Raw genomic sequence first — 19,991 nt, forward strand, 5'->3', positions numbered from 1 at the left:
AAGTTCCTTTTGTTTTTCACCCATGCTTGCATTTAGATTTAGTATTGTCAGTCTACTTAGTTTCTCAGGCATTTATAGGTGTATGTCATTTTAATTTTTAAAAAATTTTTATTTATTTTAAAAATATTTTTTTAGTTGTAATTGGTCATAATACCTTCATTTATTTATTTTTACGTGGTGCTGAGGATCGAACCCAGGGCTTTGAAAGTGCTAAGCGAGTGCTGTACCACTGAGCAACAATCCTAGCCTATGTCATTTTAATTTTAATTAGAATTTCCATGATGACTATTGATATTGAACCTCTTTTCATTTACCTACTGGCCATTCATAATACAGGTTGAATATCCCTTATCTGAAATGCTCAGGGTCAGAAGTGTTTTAGATTTCAGGTTTTGTTTGCTTTTTATTTATTAATTTTTGCATGTAAGTAATAAGCTATCTCAGCTAACCCAAGCCTAACACCATATCCATTTAGTCTTTTTTTAGTTGTTGATGGGCCTTTGTTTATTTTCTTATTTTATTTATATGTTGTGCTGAGAATCAAACCCAGCACCTCACACATACTAGACAAGTGCTCTACCACTGAGCCGTGACTACAGCCCCCTAAATACCTTTTATATACTGTTTTTATTGTGCCTGTGTTTTGACTGACTTGTCACAAGTGTGGAATTTTCCACTTTCAGTGTCATATCAGTATTCAGATTTTAGATTTCAGAGCATTTTGGATTTTGGATTTTCAGTTAAGGAATACATAACCTGTATCATCTTTTGAAGTGTTAGTTGAAAGTTTTGTTTTGGAGCTGGGGATATAGTTCAGTGGTAGAGTGTTTACTTATCATGCACAGTCCATGGGTTTGATCCCAGCAACTAACACACAGTTTTGTTTTTAATTTAGTTTTTTGGTGTTGGGGCTTTTATTGGAAATTTTCTTATGTCTTTTCTTTTTTCTTTTTTTTTTTTTGATACCAAGGATCGAACCTGGGTTACTTAACCACTGAGCCACATCTCCAGCCCTTTTTTGTATTTTAGTTAGAGACAGAGTCTCACTGAGTTGCTTAGGGCCTTGCTAAGTTGCTGAGGCTGGCTTTGAACTCTAGATTGTCCTGCCTCAGCCTCCCAAGCTCCTGGGATTACAGAAATGCACCACCTTGCCCAGCATTTTATTTGGTTTTGATATTAGGCTAGTACTAGCCTTTTTAAAACAAAATTAATATTTATTTTTTAGTTTTCGGCAGACACAACATCTTTGTTTGTATGTGGTACTGAGGATTGAACCCAGGCCGCATGCATGCCAGGCGAGTTCGCTACCACTTGAGCCACATCCCCAGCCCTAGTACTAGCCTTTTAAAAGGAGCAGGGATGCTGAGCGTGGTGGTGCAGGTTTAGTAAGACCCCATCTTAAAATAAAAAAGGGCTGGGGCAGGCTGGGGTTGTGACTCAGTGGTAGAGCACTTGTCTAAGTGTAAGGCACTGGGTTAGATCCCCAGCATCACATAAAAAACTAAATAAACAAAGTAAACATATTTTGTGCAGCTGCAGTGTGGGCTGGGGCTGTGTCTCCGTGGTTAAGCACCCCTGGGTTCAATCCCTAGTACCTAAAAATAAAGTGAAGTATTAGTATTAATTCTTTCTTAGTACTTGTTAAAATTCAGCAGCAATGCTATTGCAACTTCTAGTATTCCTTTTTATTTGTGTGAGTTGTAAGGGATCAGATCCAGAGCCCCTCAAATATTAAAGCACATGCTCTACCACTGAGCTACCTTCCCAGCCTTAATGTTTGTAGTGTTTATATTATAGTACTTCCTTTTTTTCCTTGGTATTGGTGGTTTATGTTTTTGAGAGGATTTTTAAAATATATATATATTTTTTGTAGTTGGACACAGTATCTTTATTTATTTTTATGTGTTGCTGAGGATCGAATCCAGGGCCTTGCACATGCTAGGTGAGTGCTCTACCACTGAGCCACAACCCCAGCCCTTGAGGGTGTTTTTGTTTTTGTTTTTTTTCCTCCTCAATCAATCTAGCTGGAGGCTTAATCAGTTATTGATGATTTCTGTAAGCCACCTTTTGGGGTATTTTCTTGTTTTCTATTTTTTTTCTGGTGTGTGTGTATGTGTGTTTCTGTAATTTCAGTTTCTTACTTAAGGGTAGAAGCTTATATCATTGATTATAAGCTTTTTTGGGGGACAGTATTGAGGGTGAAATCCAGGGGTGCTCTACGACTGAGTTATATCCCTAGCCCTTTTTATTTTTTATTTTGAGATGGAGTCTCACTAAGTTACCAACGCTGGCCTTGAACTTGAGATTCCCTGTTTCAGCCTCCCAAGTTGCTGAGATTACAGGCATGTGCCATTGTACCCTTGTACCCTAAATCCTACAATTTTGATATGGTCTATTTTTTTTTTAATATTCTGTGCAGAGGATTTTCTCATTTTGTATATGATGTCTTTAATCCATAAGATAATTGGAAGTATGTGGATTTTTTTCAAACATTTGAAGATTTTTCAGATAACATTTTATAATTTGTTAATTTATTTGTGTTCTTGTCAAAGAATATGCTGTATAGTTTTCGTCCTTTCAAGCTTGTTAGAGTTTGTTTTTGTCCCTGTGATTTTTTTTCATTACTATTTCATGTGTAGTAGACACGATATGTTCTATGTCTCAGATCAACTTGATTGAGAATAGTTAAGTCATCTGTTTACTGATTTTCTTTCTACTTATTCCATCAGTTACCAAGCAGAGTGTTGACATCTGTCTTTATAGATTTGTCTCATTTTCCCTTTGAGAAAAAAGCATGTCAGTTTTTACTTGATGCATTTTGAAACTTTGTTGTTATTTACATTTAAGATTGCTATATCTTGGTCAGGCACAGTGGCACAAACCTGTAATCCCAGCTCTTGGGAGGCTGAGGCAGGAGGATTGCAAGTTTGATGCCAGCCTCAGCAACTTAGTGAGATCCTATCTCAAATATTAAATAGGACTGGGGTGTAGTTCAGTGGTAGATCATCCCTGGGTTCAGTTCCTTGTCCCCGTCCCTTCCCCCAGTTGCTGTCTTTCTAGTTAATTGATCTTTTTTTCTCATGAGATATTTGTCTTTATTTTTGCTATTACTGCTTATTATGAAGTCTAACTTTGTCTAATTATATAGGCACTACAACTTTCTATTAATTTGTTAGTCTTGATTTACTTTTTTCTGTTCTACTTTTAATCTCTCTGTTCCTTTATATTTAAAGTTGGTTTCTTTTTAAATCTAGTTTGCTAATATGGAATGTTTAGACATTTCATTTTACCACTTTGCTGTTTCTTTTCTCTTTGTCCCATCAGTTCTTTGTTCTCTTTCTCAACGTTCTTTTGGAATCAAATAGTTTTATTCTATTTCCTGTATTATTTCATACCTACATGCTTTTTTTAATTATTAAAATTAAAGTTTGAATTTATCAGAAAACTTTGAACATAGTTGATTATTCTGCCAATCACCTACTTTTTTGTGGAAGTTTTATCAAGGCACATATAGTAATTCACCCACTTAAAATATACAATTCACCAGTTTTAAATATATTCACAGAGTTGTACAACCATTACCACAATCATTTGAAAACAATTTCATCAACCTCAAAAGAACCCCCTCTTACCCCTTTAATAGTCACCTTTCCATATCTTCCAAACCCTACTTTCCCTACCCATTGGCAACTACCAATCAATCGATGTTCTATCTGAATAGGTTTGCCTACTCTGTGCATTTCATTTTAAATGGAATCATATATTGTGTGGTCTTTTTGACTTTTTTTTTTTTACTTAGCATGTTTTCAGAATTCATTCATTATAGCATGTGTCAGTACTTAATCCCTTTCAAGGACTAAATATACTCATTATGGCTGTATCACATTTTGTTTGTCCATCAGTTCATGGGCTCCCCCAGCCACTCATTGGCTATTATGAATTACATTGCTACACTTTTATAGAAGTGTTTATGTGGACATATTTTTCAGTTCATTTGGCTATAAATCTAGGAGTGAAATTGTTGAGTCATGTGGTAACTCAGTGTTTTGTAATTTAAAAAATTGCCATATGATTTATTTCCATAGTGGCTGTTCCATTTTATATTCCCACCAGCAGTATATAAGTGTTCCATTTTGGGCTGGGGATGTGGCTCAAGCGGTAGCGCGATCGTCTGACATGCGAGCAGCCCGGGTTCGATCCTCAGCACCACATACAAACAAAGATGTTGTGTCCGCCAAATACTAAAAAATAAATATTAAAAAATTCTCTCTCTCTCTCACTGTCTCTCATTCTCTCTTAAAAAAAAAAAAAATAAGTGTTCCATTTTCTCCACATCCTGGCTGGCTTTTGTTGTGATTGTAGCCATTTCAGTGGGCATAAAGATAGTAGTATGTCATTGTGCCTTTGATTTGCATTTCCCTGATAACTAATAGCGTTGAGCATCTTTTAATGTTTCTGTTGGCTTTCTGTATCTTTTTTGGAGAAATGTATTTAGATATTTTACTCATTTCTGAATTAGATTGTCTTTTTTTGTTATAGAGTTATAGGAGTTCATTGTACATTCTGGAGATCAGTCCCTTAGTATATACATGATTTGGAAAAATTTTTATAGATTGTCTTTTAGCTTTCTTGATGTTCTTTGAAGCACAAAAGTTATAAATTTTGATGTAGTCCAGTTTACCTGTTTTTTATTGTTAGTGCTTTTGATGTCATGCCTAAGAAACCACTGCACAGTCTAAGGTAAAAAAGATTTACTGTATTTTTTTTTTTTTTGAAGAGTTTATAATTTCAACTTCACGTTGAGGTCTTTGATACATTTTGAATTAATTTTTCTCTGTGGTATGAGATAGTGGTCTAAAATCATTCTTTTGCAGGGCATGTCAAGTTGTCTCCACATTATTTGTGGAGAAGATTGTTCTTTTCTATGGATTATCTTGGCACCCTTGTCAAAAATCAAGTGAACATTAATGTATTTCTGGACTCTAATTCTTGTTTTCATAGATCAACATGACTTTCCTTATGCTGTACCCCACTGTCTTGGGTACTGTAGCTTAATAATAAGTTTGCTTTTGGTTTTGTGTGCTAGGGATTAAACCTAGGGCCTCATGCATGCTCTCAGCACCTATTCTACCACTGAATTACATCTCCAGACCCTAGTAAGTTTTTTGAGGGGAGCAATGGGGGTGTACTGGGGATTTAACTCAGGGGCACCCGAGTTCGGAGCCACACCCCTAGCCCTATTTTGTATTTTATTTAGATACAAGGTCTCACTGAGTACCTCACTTTTGCTGAGGCTGACTTTGAACTCACGATCCTCCTGCCTCAGTCTCCTGAGCCCCTGGGATTATAGGCATGACCCACTGTTACTTATCTAATGTTACTTATCTATTTTGTTATGAACCTCAAAATATAGTATTAAAAAACAGAAATGGGCAAGTATCTTTTAAATAGCTTTATTGAGGCTTAATTATCATTCAATTAATGGCATATAAAGTATAAATTTAGTAAGTTTTTGTATATGTGTACCATGATGAAGCTATCACTATAATAAAGATATTGAGCATATGAAATCACCCCCGGAGTTTCTCTAGGATCCTTTATAATGCTCTCTTCCTTTTAATCCCTATCCCTCTGTCCCTAGGCAATCATTAATCTGTCACTATAGATTAATTTATATTTGAAAGAATTTTTTTAATGTCTTTAATTAATTAATTAATTAATTAATTAAATTTTTATGTGGTGCTGAGGATTGAACCCAGTGCCTCACAAGTGCTAGGCGAGCACTCTACCACTGAGCCACAACCCCAGCCCCTTAAATGGAACCATTCTGTATGTACTCTATCTCTTTCTTCTTTGTATGTGTGTGTGAATTTTACTAGGGATCAAACCCAGAACCCTGTACATGGTAGGCAAGTAGAGCAGTGGGTGGTAGAGCTACTTCAGGCCAGTCCTGACTAGGAGCTGAGTGGGAGGAGCAGAGCAAGAGGTCCTGAAGTATGCCCTCCCGCACATTGTCCCACAAGTAGTCTCCTTAGTTTTGATTTTTAAGATATTGTTTTGGGTATAGAATTCAGGCTTGAAAGCCAGTTGTGGTGGTACACTCCTGCAATCCCAGCCACTGGGAATGCTAAGGCAGGAGGATCGCAAGTTCAAAGCCAGCCTCTCAATTTCATGTGTCCCTGAGCAACTAGGCAAGACTCTTGTCTCTAATAAATAAAATATTAAAAAGGGCCGGAATTGTGGCTCAGTGGTTAAGCATCCCTGAGTTCAATCCCCTGTACCAAAAAAGAGAAGAAAAAAGAATTCTGGGATGAAGATGTTGCCCCACTATTGTTCTGGCTTGTATGGTTTCTAATATGTACTTTGTTGTTATTTTTTTCCCTTTTTTTTTTTTTTTTGTATATAATGTAAACCCCCACTCCCATCTGCTTAGAAGCTTCTTTTTATGTTTATTACTGATTTTATTTAATATGTTTAGTAAGGTTGTATCCTGTTATAGTTTTCTTCATCTTTCTTGTGCTTGGGGGTTTACTGATTTTGAGTTCATAATTTGTATTTAATTTGGAAAACTTTTATAAGTTACATATTTATAAGTTACAGTACTCAGAATTTTTTTCTGTATCCCCTCTGTCTTTTTTTGGTACTTGGGATTGAACCCATGAGTACTTTACCACTGAGCTATGACCCCAGCCCATTTTATTGTAATTTTTTTTTTTTTAATTTTTGAGATTAAGGTCTCACTAAGTTGTTTAGGTCCTCACTAAGTTGCTGAGGTTGGCCACAAACTTGGAGTCTTTCCTCAGCCTCCCAAGTCACAGGGATTATAGGAGCCTGGCCTCACTGTGCCTAGCCTCCTTCCCCCTTCTTTATGGATTTGGGTTGTGTGTGTGTGTGTGTGTGTGTGTGTGTGTGTGTGTGTGTTTTGTGTGTGTATAATATATATATATATATAATCTCCCCTTTAAGTTGTCCTACGACTTAACTTTTGCTCTGTTCATTTGTTTTCATTTTCTTCTTTTTTTTTGTCTTTGTAGATGGACAGAATGCCTTTTATTTGTTTTGATAATTTTTATATGGTGCTGAGGATCGAACTCAGTGCCTCGAGCATGCTAGGCAAGCACTTTGCCACTGAGCTACAGCCCCAGCCCTTGTTTTCATATTCAATCTTATGTTGTTTTATTATGCATTGTTTCTATTGCTATACCTTCAGGTTCTGCAATGTCTTATCTGCTTTTAATCCTGCTTAATATTTCTGATCTTAGACATGATGGTTTTATCTCTAAAAATTTGATGTTTATTTCTTAAACAGCCACTTTTTAAGTTTTTACTGTATTCTAGTCATTAGATTTGACATTATTTCTTATAGATGACAAACATTTTTAGTAGAAATCTGATGTTAAAAGACATTGCAGTGATCTCAAAAGATATTGGTGATAGTTAGAGGCTCGGGATATAGCTCAGTTGGTAGAGTGCTTGCCTTACATGCACAAGGCTCTGGGTTCAATCCTCAGTGCCAAAAAAGAAAGAAAAAATATTGGATAGTGAGCTTTTTGAAGCATTTTTCTGGAAGAGCAAGGAGAGAAATATGTTGCCAGAAGTGGTGTGGTTATATTGGGAGTAATTTTATAAGATGGGAATTTTTATATATGATGATCATAATGATTTAGTAAAGGAGAAAAAAACGGGCTGGGGCTGTAGCTCAGTGGCAGAGCACTTGCCTAGCATGTGTGAGGCACTGGGTTCTATCCTTAGTACCACATAAAAATGAAACAACTAAAATAAAGTCATGCTATCCATCTACAACTACCAAAAAAAAAAAATTGAATAAATGTGGGGGGACAGCATGGGAAAGAGAGAAGGTAACCTTGGGAAATCTTCACAGGAGGAATTGGATTTCAGTACTCAAGTAGAGGACATTAGCCTTAGAATAGAGCACAACTAGGTCATTCTTTTTTACAGGAGGGAAACAAGTACATGGGTATGGTTGAGGATAGCATGGTAGATTTTCTAGTGATAATTGGAGAATGTTCAAGCTATTGACTGCTCTTATACATTTTCACCATGTGTTTGGAAAAATAGTGAACACTATTAAGCCATTTAGATATATTGTTCCTGCTCTAACTTAAGTGGGTATTTAAATAAGAAAGGAAAATAGCATGTGCCATGTCTAGCATAGTTTTTGGCACATATTGCTATTCAATAAATGTTTGGTGACTGAATTTGGATAGTTAGGTAGACACATAACAAAGAGAAAAAAACTTTTGTGGTGTTTCCAAAACAGCTCAGCTACTTAATGATTATTGCTTAGATTGGGTTGTTTTTACAGATAGGTTACTTAATTCTCTGAATTTTAAGTGGATATAATTTCCTGTGTACTATAGTTTAAAACTTTATATGAAGCTTCAGTAGGAATTAAGTCTCCTGTGCATTAAACATATGAACCAGACCCAATGACAGAACAGAGAAGGGAGAAAATTGTTATACCTAGGGAATTTGAGGATAGAGTCCTAGAGAAGATGACACCAAATGGGGTTTGAAGGAGAAGTGGAGAAACAGGAGTATAAGGAGCACATCAGATTATTTCACACCACTGACGCGTCTCCGAGCAGTGTGCGGGTAGCAAGCAGTGGAAAGTTAAGTTTAGGAACGTATTTGGGGAGCGACTTTAATGTATCCTTATCATTCATTTAAGCATTCTTGAATTTGTCCTTCTTTAAAAACAACAGTGACAGCTGGGTATAATGGCTTGTGCTTATAGTTCCAGTTCCTCAGGAATCTGAGGGAGGGGAATCATCACTGAGCCCAGAAGTTAAGAGACCAGTTCCGGAAATATAGCGAAATCTCATCCCCCACAAAGCCAAAAGCTACATATAAAATTCCTCTATTATGTGCCTTTCCCCCGACGCCTCCTGTTTAGAGCTAAACTTATTCTTATAATTATTGTTTTCCAGTTCTGGGCATCAAACTCAGGACCTTGCCACACATGCCAGGCATTGAACCTAGACCCCAACCCTACGAGCTAAATTATTACTGATAGGTTTTTATTTGCCATTTTCCTTCCTCCTCATTAGTCCTCAGGCTGGTCCATTTGATCTTGCTTCCACTCTTAATTCCTCAGCAGAAGTGTTTTCATTAAGTGGCAAATTGATGATACTCATTCAGTTTTGGTAAATCCAAGTAACATTTTTCATTTCTTATCTTCATTGGTCTTCTCATTAGCATTGAATTTTTATTTTTTATTTTATTTTTTTTGAAAATACCTTCACAGACACACCCAGAAGTGTGCTTTACTAATTTCTTAGGCATCTCTCAGTCCGGTTAGATTAACCATCACACACATCTTTACTCCTCTTTCTTTTTTTTTTCTTTTTTCTTTTTATTGGTTGTTCAAAACATTACAAAGCTCTTGACATATCATATTTCATACATTAGATTCAAGTGGGTTATGAACTCCCATTTTTACCCCAAATACAGATTGCAGAATCACATCGGTTACACATCCACATTTTTACATGATGCCATATTAGTGACTGTTGTATTCTGCTACCTTTCCACATAAAGTATTTTATTTTTTTTGAGGATATTGTGAATGGAGTGTTTTTCCTCATTTCCGTTTCAGAAGTTTTGTCGCTGATATACAGATATGCCTTTGATTTATGCGTGTTGATTTTATATCCTGCCACTTTGCTGAATTCATTTATTAGTTCTAGTAGTTTTTTTGTAGACCCTTTTGGGTCTTCTAGGTATAGAATCATGTCACCCGCAAATAGTGATAATTTAAGTTCTTATTTTCCTATTTTTATGCCTTTAATTTCTTTCGTCTAATTGCTCTGGCCAGTGTTTCGAGAACTATATTGAATAGAAGTGGTGATAGAGGGCATCCCTGTCTTGTTCCAGATTTTAGAGGGAATGCCTTCTCCATTCAGAATTATGCTAGCCTGAGGCTTAGCATAGATAGCTTTTACAATGTCGAGGTAAGTTCCTGTTATCCCTAGTTTTTCTAATGTTTTGAACATAAAGGGATGCTGTACTTTGTCGAATGCTTTTTCTGCGTCTATCGAGATGATCATATGGTTCTTATCTTTAAGTCTATTGATGTGGTGAATAACATTTATTGATTGATTTCCGTATATTGAACCATCCTTGCATCCCAGGGATGAATCCTACTTGATCATGGTGCACAATTTTTTTGATGTGTTTTGATTCGCCAGAATTTTATTGAGGATTTTTGCATCTAGGTTCATTAGAGATATTGGTCTGTAGTTTTCTTTCTTTGAGGTGTCTTTGTCTGGTTTCGGAATCAGGGTGATGTTGGCCTCATAGAATGAATTTGGCAGAGCTCCCTCTTTTTCTATTTCCTGAAATAACTTGAAAAGTATTGGTATTAATTCTTCTTTAAAGGTTTTGTAAAACTCCGCTGTATACCCATCCGGGCCTGGGCTTTTCTTGATTGGTAGTCTTTTGATTGCTTTTTCTATTTCATCCATTGATATTGGTCTGTTTAAATTGTGTGTATTCTCCTGACTCAGTCTGGGCAAATCATATGACTTAAGAAATTTATCGATGTCTTCACTATCTTCTATTTTATTAGAATATAGGTTTTCAAAATAATTTCTAATTGTCTTCTGTATTTCTGTAGCATCTGTTGTGATATTGCCTTTTTCATCCCGTATGTTAGTAATTTGAGTTCTCTCTCTTCTTCTCTCCCTTATCATGGCTAAGGGTCTGTTGATCTTATTTATTTTTTCGAAGAACCAACTTTTAGTTTTGTTAATTTTTTCAATAATTTCTTTTGTTTCAATTTTGTTGATTTCCGCTCTGATTTTAATTATTTCTTGCCTTCTGCTACATTTGCTGTTGTTTTGCTCTTCCTTTTCTAGGGCTTTGAAATGAAGTGTGAGCTCATTTATTTGTTGGTTTTTCCTTTTTTTGAGGAATGACCTCCAGGCGATGAATTTCCCTCTTAAAACTGCTTTCATTGTGTCCCATAGATTCCTATATGTTGTGTGTGTATTTTCATTTATCTCTAAGAAATTTTTTGATTTCCTCCTTTAAGTCTTCTGTAACCCATTGATCATTCAGTAACATATTGTTCATTTTCCATATGATGTAGAATTTTTCCTTCCTTCTTTTATCATTGATTTCCAGTTTCATTCCATTATGATCAGATAAAATGCATGGTATTATCTCCACCCCTTTATATTTACTGAGGGTTGCCCTGTGGCATAATTTATGGTCTATTTTTGAGAAGGATCCATGTGCTGCTGAGAAAAAAGTATATCCACTTGATGATGGTTGATATATTCTATATATGTCAGTTAAGTCTAGGTTATTGAATGTGATATTGAGTTCTGTAGTTTCTTTATTCAACTTTTGTTTGGAGGATCTGTCCAATGGTGAGAGAGGTGTGTTGAAGTCACCCATAATTATTGTGTTGTGGTCTGTTTGATTCTTGAACTTGAGGAGAATTTGTTTTATGAACATCGCAGCACCATTATTTGGTGTATAAATATTGATAATTGTCATGTCTTGTTGGTGAATGATTCCTTTTAACAGTATATAATGTCCTTCCTTATCCCTTTTGATTAACTTAGTCTTGAAGTCAATTTTATTCGATATGAGGATGGCCACCCCTACTTGCTTACGAGGACCGTGTGCGTGGTATATTTTTTCCCAACCTTTCACCTTCAGCCTTTGTATGTCTTTTCCAATCAGATGTGTCTCCTGTAGGCAACATATTGTTGGATTTGTTTTTTTAATCCATGTTACCAGCCTATGTCGCTTTATTGGAGAGTTTAAGCCATTAACGTTTAGCGTTACTATTGATATATGGTTTGTACTTCCAGCCATGTTTGATTATTTATCTTTTTTTTAATTTAGTTTGTTTCTCCATGATTAGCTTAGCATTGAATTTTTTTCCTTTTTTTTTATTGGTTGTTCACAACATTACAAAGCTCTTGACATATCATATTTCATACATTAGATTGAAGTGGGTTATGAACTCCCAATTTTACCCCAAATGCAGATTGCAGAATCACGTCGGTTACACATCCACAATTTTACATATTTTACACAATTTTACAATTTTAAAAAATATTTTTAATTTTTTAGTTGTAGTTGGACACAATACCTTTATTTTACTTATTTATTTTTGTGTGGTGCTGAAAATCAAACCCAGGGCCTCACATGTGCTAGGCGAGCACTCTACTACTGAGGCACAACCCCAGCCCTGAATATTGTTTTAATCTTGCTTCTTTGTCTACTATTCTGTGTTGCTCATCCAGATTTACCCTCTTTCTCTGGATGCTGTTCCTTTTTCTCCTGTATCTACCTCTTTCATTAAAAGTTTTCTGGGCATATTACTGAGTGCTTTAAGGAAATGTAGAAGGACTGTGTTTTGTGTCAGTATGCCAAACATTTGATTGTTGAAATAAAATAATACAAAAGAAAGAAAAAGGAATTATGTATTAGTGTTTAATTGGGTGCATGGTTGTAATACATCATGCTAGACCTGCGTCGTCTTCTCTTTGTGCCTGTTATTTACCTAGCACCTTTTTTTTAAAGTTGTAGATGGACACAATATCTGTATTTTATTTATTTATTTTATGCAATGCTGAGTATCAAACTCAGTGTCTCACACGTGCTAGGCAAGAGCTATAACCCCAGCCTTTTACCTAGAACCTCTTATCTAGGTGCTTTACAAATATATATCTTATCTATCCTTCCCTGTGTTTCTCCTTTTATCGCTCCTTCTCCCTCCTCCTCCTCCTCCGCCTCCTCCTGGAGAACCAGTATGGCACTGTTGATGCACTAACTGCTTTAACAGGAACTATAAAAACTGCTCACAGCAAGGCAAAAATAATGATACCACAAGTGCACTTATGCACAGTTGCAGTATTGCAGCGATGATGTTGAAATCAGACATGTCCAAAATACTGCAGAATATCTTCAGTTTGCTAATGAAATCATATTCTTTGTTTCTAATGAAAACATTATAGGAGTGATCCTGAATATATTTTACACTAACATAGAAGTTCATTGGTTATTTGTTTCATAACATTATCTCACTTTAAAATGAATCAGACACCCCTCTCTCTCTGTCTCATTTCTCCCATATGCCAAGTTTTTCATAACATATTCTTCAAGAAATAAATTATTTTGTCTCCTCATATTAAAGATGATATATGATATTTTAAAGTAATTGCTGTCCTTACAGTGGGCTTATGCTAGGAAAATAACATTTAATAATGTCCTCATTTTATTTTATATTTCTTTACTTTTCTTTTTTTTTCTTTCTTTATTTTTTTATTTTATATGTGAGAGAATTTTTTTTTAAATATTTTCTTTTTAATTTTTTTTTAGTTATCAGCGGACACAACATCTTTCTTTGTATTTGGTGCTGAGGATCGAACCCGGGCATGCCAGGTGAGCGTGCTACCGCTTGAGCCACATCCCCTGCCCGAGAATTTTTTTTAATATTTATTTTTTTTTTTAGTTTTTGGCAGATACATCTTTTTTTGTATGTGGTGCTGAGGATCGAACCCAGGCCTCATGCATGCTAGGCGAGTGCGCTACTGCTTGAGCCACATCCCTAGCCCCTATTTCTTTGCTTTTCAAAAACCACAATGACTCATGTGTATGAACTTTAAAGACTTGGAAACAGGATTTTCTAAATTCAGTGACTTTTGACCCTATTTTCTAAAATGCAGCCCTTTTAATTTATTTTCCTGAAAACTGATTTGTATCAGAGAACATGGAAATCAACTAGCTCAACAGCTATAGAAACTTTTGCATCTTAAGATATAGGACTGAAAATTTAGTATCATGATTCAGTAAACCTGGGATGCCTTCCATTTATGTACTGTGTGACATCCAATGAAACCATATATCAAGGTAAGCCTATCTTTGTCAGACCTTTGAAGTGTGATTTTTTTTTTTTTTGTAGAAGAAAGGCTTCACTGTCATTAATTAATAGAATTTAAAACTTACGTTACAATATTATTTTACTCTAATCCTTTAAAGTCTAAGGTATTTAAGATTAAAAACATTTTATCTAACGTTGAATAGTAATACAATATGCTTATTTTGGGCTGGGGATGTGGCTCAAGCGGTAGCGCACTCGCCTGGAATGCGTGCGGCCCGGGTTCGATCCTCAGCACCACATACCAACAAAGATGTTGTGTCCTCCGAGAACTAAAAAATAAATATTAAAAATTCTCTCTCTCTCCTCTCTCACTCTCTCTTAAAAAAAAATATGGGGAAAAAAAAAACAAAAACAAACAAAAAAAAAACAATATGCTTATTTTGGACATAAATGGAAAATATTCCCCTACCTCCTGCACTTGATCCTTGACCCTTTTAATTTTGAGACAAGGTCTTGCCAAGTTGACTGCATTGCTGAGGCTGGCTTTGAACTTATGATCTTCCTATCTCAGCCTCCTGAGGAAAATTTCTTAATAATGGAATGTATGATGTAAAAGCTCCGAGACCAGCTTGTTCAAGCTATAGTTATCTCCTACTTGTACCACTATAAAATAATCTCCTAACATGTATCTATTTTCATTCTAGTTTCCTGAAAACTGTTTTCCACTTAATAGCCAGGATGGTCTTCACAGGATGCAGATGTGATTGTGTAACTCTTTTGCTTAATAAACTACACACACACACACACACACACACACACACACACACATTTAATATGGTCTTTAAGCTATATGATGTAGCTTTTTAGGTTTTCAGTCTCATTTCTGATCACTCTTTCCCTGGTATCTTTTCTTCTTCATGGGTTGCCTTTAAGGCCTTCATACAAGCTGTGCTATTCTCTTTCTGGCCCTTAAACATACTTTTCTCTCTCCCCTAAGCACTTATCTGTGTCCTTTCCCTACATACATTTCATATCAGCCTGAATACTACTTCCCCAAGTGAGCATTTGCTCATCTTTCTGACTAGATATCTTCATAGATGCCACTATAAACCCTAACATAATATTTTGTATGTGTTTGCCCTTCATTACTTACCACATTGCCATTTTACCTTTATTTTATTTGCACGGTATTCACTGTCAGCATTATTTCAATAAATGCTAAGCTCCATGAGAGCAAGACCCATGTCTGTTTTTGCTTATCACTCTGTTTCCCCAGTGTTTAGATACATGAATGAAGTGTAATGCCAGAGTTTGGGTTTCATTCCCAGTAGAAACAAAGAACTATTGAAGGGTCTGTAAAATAAGACTTGGGTTTAAAAAAGCTAAATTGGAGCCTGTAGTTGAGTGATTCAGAGACTAGAACCTGGAATATCCATTAGATGGCCATCAGATGAACAAGAAGAGATCCTAAAGACAAACTTAGTGGTGCATGCCTCTAGTCACAGTGACTCGGGAAGCTGAGGATGGAAAATTACAAGTTCAAGGTTAGCTTGGGCAAATTAACAAGACCCTGTCTCAAACTAAACTAAACTAAAATAAAAAGCTGGGATCAGGGGCTGGAGCTGGGGCTGGGGCTCAGTGGTATAGCACACTTGTCTAGCATGTGTGAGGCAGTGGGTTTTGATTCTCAGCACCACATATAAATAAATAAAATAAAAGGTCTATCAACAACTGAAAAAAAAAAAAAAAAAGCTGGGATCAACTCAATGGTAGAATGCTTTCCTAACGTGTGAAGCCCTGTATTCAATCTTGAGTACTGCAAAGAAGAAAAAAAAGAAAGAAAAAGGAGCCTGAAGTCTTCATAATAGAAGATTATGAAGATGCAGGAGAGATGATGTTGTATTTTAGTAGGTATTGTAGAGACAGAATCTAGTAGTATTTGGTGACCAGCTGACTATTGTCAGAGATGAGAGTAAAATCAGATTACTTAGAAGCCTGAGCTTAGGCTTTACCAAGTAAATGAGTACAAGAGAAGTTCAAGGGAGTAGAGGGGTCTTCATTTTTAACACGATTTATAAAAGTTATTAGAGCAATCTCTTGGCCACATCTGTGTTTACTTTTTTTTTTTATTTTTATTTTTTTTGTACCAGGGATTTAACACAGAGATACTTAACCATTGACCTGCATCCCTAGGTCTTTTTATTTTTATTTATTTATTTTTTTTGAGACATAGTCTTGCTAAGTTGCTAAGGCTGGCTTTGAACTTGTGATTTTCTTGCTTCAGCCTTCCAAGATACAGGTGTGCACCATTGCACCTGGCTCTGTTTCTATTTTTTAAAAAGCATTATTGATATAATTCACTTACCATGTAATTCATCCATTTAAAGGGTACAATTCATTTGTTTTGAATATATTTATAGATATGTGAAACCACTACAGCTATCCGTTTTAGAACATTTCATTACATCAAAAAGAAATTCCTTACACTGTATCTGTTTCCCCTTTTCCTCTATTCTTTCTCTCAGCCCTAAGAACACTAATCTATGTATATAAATTTTCCTGTTCTAGACATTATATTTAAAAAGAATCTTATTTTTAAATAGAATCTTATAATATGTGGTTATTTATGCTTGAATTCTTTCACTTTGCATAATGTATCCAAGTTACAGCATTTATAGTACTTCATTCTTTTTTTGGGCAAATAATATTCCATTGTATATGTCTGTTAGCTGTTGGTCATTTGAGTTGTTTCATTTTTTAGCTATTATGAGTAATGATGCTATAAACATGCCTGTAGAAGTGTTTGTGTGGACATATGCATTCATTTAACTTAGGATGGAGGATGTAGCTCAGTGATTGGGTGCTTTCCTAACATGCACAAGGCTCTAGGTTTAATACCCAGTACTGCAAGGAAAAAAAAATGTCATTTTGCTTGGTTATATGCCTAAGAATATAATTGCTAATAGTATATGGTTAATTCTTTATTTAATCAATTGAGGAACTGTTAGAATATTTCCAAAGCATCTACCCCATTTATATTCCCATTAAGGCTCTGATTTCTTCACATCCTTGTCAACACTTGATATTATCTTTTTCATTCTAGTTATCCTAATGAGTGTGTAGCAGTATTTCATCATGGGTTTGATTTGTATTTCCTTGATACAGATGATGTCAGACATCTTGCTTGTACTTATTGTCCATTTACATGTCTTCTTTGGTAGAATGTCTATTTAGATCATTTTCTCGTTTTTAATTGGGTTGTCTTGTATCATTGAATTGTAAGAGTTGTATACATATTATGTATACTAGCCTATTTTCAGATATGAATTGCAAATATTTTATATATATTTTTTGTGTGTGTGCTTCATGCTTTTGCTATAATATATAAGAATTCTCTGCAAATCCAAAGCCGTTTAGATTTGGCATTATGTTTTCTAAGCGTTTTATAGCTTTAGCTTTTTCAATTAGGTCTTATATCCACGTTTTTTATGTAGTATGATATAAAGGTCCAGCTTCTTTTCATTCGCATATAAGTATTCAGTTTTCCTAGCACTGTTTGTCAAAAAGACTGTTCTTTCTCCATTAGTCTTGGCACCCTTCTTCAAAATTAGTTGACTATACATGTAGGTTTACATCATTTTTTAACAGTAAACTATATTTTAGCCTTCTTACTGTGTGGATTGTTCTTTCACAGATAATCTGTCAGTAAATGAAAAGTATGATTATTTTTAAATAGGCTTTTTAAGGGGATCTCTGTGTATTTTTAGGACCACATCTTGTTGGCTCATATTACCTAGATAAATGGCACAATTCGCATATAAAGCAGCTATCCTGGTCATGAATGTTATTTGCAAAGCCATGTTCTTTTCACCAACAGTGATATTTTGGTTTCTATTGCATTGGTGCTTCTTGAATGTAGGGTGTGATTATAGGACTTTTGAAAGTAGTATATAACAGTCTCTTCCTCGAGTTGCTAATGATTTATAAGATATTAGGGAGAGGGAAGGAATAAAATAATATTGGAATACTCATGTAGTGGTGGTTTTTTTTGGGGGGGGGGGGCTTTCCATGAAAGCACTATAGTTTGAATGTCTGTAGTTAATACATCCATTTTAACCCAGTATACTATTTTTATAGTATTTCCTTTTTAAAAAAATTAAGCATTTTTTAAGACCTAGAGCTTAAATTGAAATTATTTACTCTCTAGTTCTCTAATGTAGGTTATTAGTACCATGGATACTGCTGAAAAGTATCCAGTATGGAAAGCTTAAATGTTTTTTGTACTGAGCTCTGTAAAGTCCATTATGGACTTTAATTCATCCATTTAAAGGGTACAATTCATTTGTTTTGAATATATTTATAGATATGTGAAACCACTACAGCTATCCGTTTTAGAACATTTCATTCTAAGGCTAATTAGGTGCCATTACATTCTTTCAATACTTTTTCTTTTATGTGCTTGAAGCATTTTTGTGTACTTTGGAGCATTGTCTACTAATGAACCTTTCTTTCTGAATATCACTTTGTACATTTTGTGTTCCTTTTCCTTAGGAGACTCAGCAATCCAATTTTGGCCCTGGAGAACAAAGTGAGTATTTCTTTTGCTTCTGGTTTTTAAATTAAGCTATTTATTGAGCATTTGATTCACCTGGCCTTAAATTCCTTTAATAATTCTTTTTGCATGTCTTATTGTAATTTTATGATCCAATAAATAGTAATGGATTGAGCTGAATATTGGTATGGCTATAATAATCAAGATTATAGATCATTATAGATCACAATAAACTTCTATTATTTGAACTAATAGTTGAAAGTGCATAGACTCAATTTGATGGGCATCTCATAAATCAAGAACCATTTTCCACTGTTTTTCCATTTCCTTGATGAAGATAAAGTATTTCTAAAATTATAAAACTAAACAAGAACACCTCATTTTAGCTGATCAAGATGCTTCTCTTTCTGTATCTGTGCATTTTCCATTTGTTTATTCCTGCGTCGTCTGGTCTGTGTAGAAAGCCTGCCATCCCCTGCAACCCTGCTTTTTTCACCCTAACTCTTAAACTTCTTAATAGAACTTGAGGGGAAGTCAGCGCTAGGAAGTTCATGTATGGTCCCAAGAGATATGTAGACTAATGGTGGGAAGGTCAGGAACCATTGCAAATTTCTGGGCTTCACCATTGTGTTAGTGTTTCATCACTGTGACCAAAATACCTGCCCAGAACAATGTAGAAGAAGAAAAATTTATATTGACTCACATTTTTATAGATTCAGCTGGTTCTATCTCTCTGGGCCCGAGATGAAGCAGAACATCTTGGTGGGGAATAGCTGCTCAGTTCACTGTAGCTGGGAAATGGAGTGTGTAGGTGGGGAGACTGCGAAGAAAATGAACCTTTCCTGGGCATGCCTCCAGTGATCCACTTCCTGCAGCTTTGCCCCAACTGCCTATAGTTATCACCCAGTTTAATTCATTCAGACTAGGATGGACTGTTTAGGTTATAGCTCTCATAATCTGATTATTGCACCTTTGAATATGCCTGCATTAACAGAAGAGCTGTTGGGGGATATCTCATATTCAAACCATGACAACCATATAGCTCTGTAACAAAACCAGATTTTTTTTAATATTTATTTTTTAGGTGTAGATGGACACAACACAATTCCTTTATTTTTTTTATTTTTTTTTTTAAAGAGAGAGAGAGAGAGGAGAGAGAGAGAGAGAGAGAGAGAGAGAGAGAGAGAGAGAGAGAGAATTTTTTAATATTTTTTAGTTCTCGGCTTACACAACATCTTTGTTGGTATGTGGTGCTGAGGATCGAACCCGGGCCGCATGCATGCTAGACGGGCGCGCTACCGCTTGAGCCACATCCCCAGCCCATAATTCCTTTATTTTTATGTGGTGCTGAGAATCGAACCCCGGTCCCACCCTTGCTAAGCGAGTTCTCTACCACTGAGCCACAGTCCTAGCCCAGATTTTTTTTCCTATTTAATTGTAGATGGATACAATATCTTTATTTTATTTTATTTATTTTTATGTAGTGCTAAGGATTGAACCTAGGGCCTCACACATGTGAGGCAAGTGCTCTACTACTGAGCTAGGACCCCAGCCCAAAACCAGATATTTTTGCCA

At 35.5% G+C, this 19,991-nt stretch overlaps 1 protein-coding gene across 4 annotated transcripts in view; it reads left to right on the top strand.

Annotated features, from left to right (window-relative positions):
- Aff4 (ALF transcription elongation factor 4) overlaps window positions 1–19,991 on the top strand; it is a 90,217-nt gene that overhangs the window by 41,318 nt on the left and 28,908 nt on the right. For 2 of the 4 annotated variants that reach the window (XM_077801746.1, XM_077801745.1), the window contains 2 exons: window positions 13,363–13,425; window positions 18,416–18,452. In XM_077801746.1, the coding sequence (XP_077657872.1) occupies window positions 13,363–13,425; window positions 18,416–18,452 (100 nt within the window). The remainder of the gene's footprint in view (window positions 1–13,362; window positions 13,426–18,415; window positions 18,453–19,991) is intronic. The other 2 variants (XM_026400112.2, XM_026400114.2) reach the window with 1 other exon arrangement.

This window comes from Urocitellus parryii, chromosome 1 (assembly GCF_045843805.1).
Source record: "Urocitellus parryii isolate mUroPar1 chromosome 1, mUroPar1.hap1, whole genome shotgun sequence".
In the NCBI taxonomy this organism is placed as follows: Eukaryota; Metazoa; Chordata; class Mammalia; order Rodentia; family Sciuridae; genus Urocitellus; species Urocitellus parryii.